The 4,384-nt window shown below is 49.7% G+C and overlaps 1 protein-coding gene across 2 annotated transcripts in view; it reads right to left on the bottom strand.

Annotated features, from left to right (window-relative positions):
• SARC_06765 overlaps positions 1-4,272 on the bottom strand; it is a gene marked incomplete at its 5' end in the record, with an annotated part of 16,087 nt that extends 11,815 nt beyond the window's left edge. The window contains 5 exons of one of the 2 annotated variants that reach the window (XM_014299324.1): positions 516-750; positions 1,442-1,724; positions 2,326-2,555; positions 2,994-3,109; positions 3,996-4,272. In XM_014299324.1, coding sequence (XP_014154799.1) covers positions 516-750; positions 1,442-1,724; positions 2,326-2,555; positions 2,994-3,109; positions 3,996-4,272 — 1,141 coding nt within the window. Of the gene's footprint in view, positions 1-515; positions 751-1,441; positions 1,725-2,325; positions 2,556-2,993; positions 3,110-3,467; positions 3,542-3,995 lie in introns of those variants that run through there. The other variant, XM_014299323.1, reaches the window with a different exon arrangement.
• Between the last annotated feature and the right edge of the window lie 112 nt (positions 4,273-4,384).

Here is a 4,384-nt window from a genome sequence, read left to right on the forward strand (position 1 = left end):
ACTGTAGCACGGGTTGTGGCTAGCGGTAATAAAGAATGTATACGTGTACGAACAAACTCGCTCCTATTGGACCTTTGTAAACACAGCGCGGCCTTGAGCCCTCCCAGCATGTATCTCGTGCGCTATAACAAAGCCTACACGGTATGAAACGTAAACGTGACATACAACATATTGACATACACTATGGGCCTGCCCACTCCCACACACACACACACATAGACCTCTAACGACATGGTGCAGGACATTTGCTATCCATGCACGCAAATAACCCATACCCGTTTACGAAGCGAACAACGTCATGAAACGTTAATGCGAGACACAATATACTGGCATGACCCGTCGGCGTAGCCACCCACCCATAGCTATCTGCACCTCTGACACACAGCGCGAGCTAGTGGTTGTCCACACAGGAATCTCGTACTTGTCAATAATCAAGCTACGAAACACTGACGTGAGATACAACATACTGGTGCCAAGAGTAAAGCAAACAACCCCCCACACACACGCACACGCACCTGGTCCTCTGATGATGTGGCGTGGTCTATTTTCCCTCCACGCAGGTATTTCGTACTCGTTCACAAAGCGGATCACACAATACACTGTGAAAGTGGCGTACAGCATATTGGCCAGCGCAACAGCACCGTAGGGATAAGTCATGGTGTACGCATACGCATTGATCGAGGCCAGCGCAAAGAACATGGGCCCGAAGATCTGAGTCATCTTGGTGCGCGCCATGATGACCAAGAATGCCTGAAGAGTCGTATGACAGGGAGAGGTAACGTTATGATGTCAGCAATAGGTTTGCGAAATGTTGGATATGTAGTCGGAATGAAGGCGAGAAGATACGGAATGTTCGCTGCATTCTTCTGAGTGCACGAATGGCTTGGCTTTTTAGTAGTCTGATAGTCAAGTGAACACCCCGGGGGAGTATACCTATAGTCCCGCTACGTGAGGTCCAGACCATTCAAATTGACTGCATAGACCATGTGCAATACGGATAGACGGGGTGGGGGTAGTAAACGATTGAGTGTAGGTGCACTGTTGCAGGGAAGTGTCTGACTGAGAGCCCTATGAGCAAATGTACTAGAAAATTGGGACGTGACAAAGAGATGTGGGGCCAAGCCTGTGGTTAGGCTATGCGCATATCAACCAATGACAGGTGAGCGCCCCTGTTTTATTATGTGTTATATAATACTCTCACGTGTGGCACATACAAAGCGTGTACCTATGGAGACGAGTCGGCCATACCAGGCATGTGTACAAGTATGCAAACGTATATATGAGGTCACGCATGTATATGTACGAAGATACACAGGTGAGGTGATCATATACAGAAAGAAGATCCCTGCATATAGGCACCGGCAACTACCCCCCACACCCATAACAAACCCATCCCAACATCACACCGCACACATCTCAACACAGAGATATCCCCACCCACCTGGTAGTACGTGGCAATCATAAACCACAGCCCAGGCGTGGTGGTATCTTCTGGGCGCAAGGCCAGGTACGTGACGCCCCGCAACACAAACAAGACGATGATGGAAACAACGACCAGTCCACGCACACAACGCTGCAGTGCGCGCGTGCGGCCCGCCTCGATATCATAGTAGATCCCAGCCACAACATGCACCACCGGGAGAAACGGGCACAAGACCGTGAAGAACAGCACCCCTGGAGCGCCTGCGTCTGCGTAGTAGCAATTGATTTCGGCCCTCAACCCGCTGTGAGATATGGGATGGGTGGAGCGGCACATGGCCTGAGAGGTCAGTCACGTCATCACGCGCGAGCGCAAAGCAGCGCGAATGATTTATGGCGCCACGACAGACCGCGCATTAAAAGCCGCGCACTGACAAACACTTTGTACAAACGGTACTTACAGACACTTCGTGTTAACTGAACTGTGCTTAAAAGCACTTCATGATGATTGTGCTTGCAGACAGTTTGTACTAATTGTGCTTACACACACTTGTGCTGGGTGTCTATCAAGCACTGTACACCGGGCCACAGTAGATGAACATGCAGGCGTGAGCGCCTAAGCTTAATCCCCCCCCTCCCCCCCCTTCCCGTAGTAAAGGTCAAACAAAATTCTACAATAGAAGGTCGTACTCTGGTTGGACTGGCGGCACAGAAACAATCTCTTGTTATATAGGCTAATCCTTTCAGACACGTTCCGCCACACCCGTTGTGTAATGTATGGGACCACTTGCACCCGCCGCAGTACACAGGACTTGAGAGGAACCTGTATCACACAACGGGGATGAGACAATCTAGCACCACATGCACCACATACGAACACCGGACGACACCGGACGTGACACATACGTGGGTGTGAAGAGGTTGAGCACACTTAGCACCCCCGCGGCCGTACTGGGCATCGAGGTAGCCCCACGAGTCACGCTGCTCAGGATGACGTCCTGCACTACGTACTGCACCAGTGACGCGATGACGATGTACATCAACACAGAGTTGGCACACAGGCGCAAAACCAGTTCGAGCCGATAGTACTGGTCGGCTCCGAACCGCAGCTGGTCTGGTACGGCGAAGTTTATAACCTGCGGAGAAGGAGGGTATGAATGGATGGTCTCAGGAATCATGTGCGCGGGAAATAGTCGCGTATTTATCGTATTTCGAGGTCTCAAGTTGCAGATAGCTTCGGGTCTTGAGTCGTGCTAATAAACTGACTTGATATCGCCGAGACCAACACACAAGCAGGTATACAAACACATGTGTACTTCCGTATAGGCGTGCAACGGCATGCACGTCATATGTAGATACTGATAGTAGCAGCCATAACCATCAAATGAAACCCAATCTGGTTTCCGTTGCACTCCCTTGACCGTGTCATATAACAAAGCCTCATCAAGGCACATGTCCCCTATCACAGGAGATAGCAGGAGTCTGGAGGCGCCCTCGCCCTTAGACCCAGATAGAAAGATAGCCAGAGAATAGGCGTGAAATGGCCCTGACCCATGCGAGCGCGTGTGACTCACCGCCTGGATTGTTCCATTGGGACTGGTGATATAGCTGTCCTGGGCTGACTGCGACAGAAGCATCGGGTCGACCACAGACCGGGCAGGCACAGACATGTCGTAGATCACTCCCGTCTCTGTGTGGGTGTGCAGAAACCATCGCGTAGTTATATGAGCGCGTGTGAATATGAATGTGTCCTTTGGACTGCGCTGCGAGTGGGTGGTGGAGACGCGAACCAGTGCCACACACGACGGCCACTAGACTGAGCAGAAGCCAGAGGCCATAAGAGTAGAAGTGCGTGTAGAAGTGTACATATGGACGTGCACACAGTGTTTGTGATTCAAGGCTACGTGAACACGGGTAGGCTTGGCCTTGGTTTGGACCTGAGTGGGATGGGCGCTCCATCCACTTGCCCTACGGTAGCGAACAAGAACAGGTGCCTGGAGGCCACACCGCCGAACTGATATATCAAGCATACCGCAAATACTACATACGCTAGCCGAGCAGCCAAGTCCAGCATGTCAATTCTCATCAACCATGTTGATCTCAAGTCTTCTGTATAGGCTAGTCCTAGCTTTTAGCGCTGACTGCCTTCTGCACCACACACACACTAACCAATTGAGTTCTATAGTGCCGATATAAATTTATCAGATCTACTATATCACCTTAGCAAGTAGGTGTGTTGTATCGAGCGAAGCAAACTATTGGATTCATACGACCTCATCGACAAAATAAAAGAACCCATCCCCTGAAAAACACAACCACTACCCACTGATCAGCTAGATAGTGTCTTCTACGCTGCACCGGCTATCAATTATACAGCGAATGCTAAGCTTGTCCGAAAGGGTGAAAGACTACGTAAGCACACCCGATAGCCATACACCGACAAATCTAGCGTCAAACCCTGCATCCAGACTACAAGCTATATAGCACACGTATACAATGTCCCTTGAACCTGTACCTTTTCCCTTAAATAGATGTCCCAGTAATACTACAGTTGAGTCTCTTCGCTTTGCACATACCCGAGTGACGTACAAACCCGACTCCGTCACAGGCCATAAAGAACGCGTTGACCATGTACGCATCCTCGATCCCACGACCTATCCAGGCCTTTAGTTCACGCTCGATCTCCCGCTTTGTGAATGCTAGTTTCCAAACAAAATCCTCAATTACATTGTTTACGATATCAAGGAAGTCTCTAAGGTACGGCGACAATCCATAATCGTCGAAGTGTAGGACGAGCGGCCCAGGTACGGCATCGTGGGTGATATCCGCGAGACTATAACTCACACTGTGCATGAGAGAAACGTGATGTGCTTTAGACCAAGTAAGAGTTACATTTCATATATATATATATATATATATATATATATATATATATATACTACACACACACACACACACACACGCT

This window comes from Sphaeroforma arctica (assembly GCF_001186125.1).
Source record: "Sphaeroforma arctica JP610 unplaced genomic scaffold supercont1.497, whole genome shotgun sequence".
Lineage (NCBI taxonomy): Eukaryota > Ichthyosporea > Ichthyophonida > Sphaeroforma > Sphaeroforma arctica.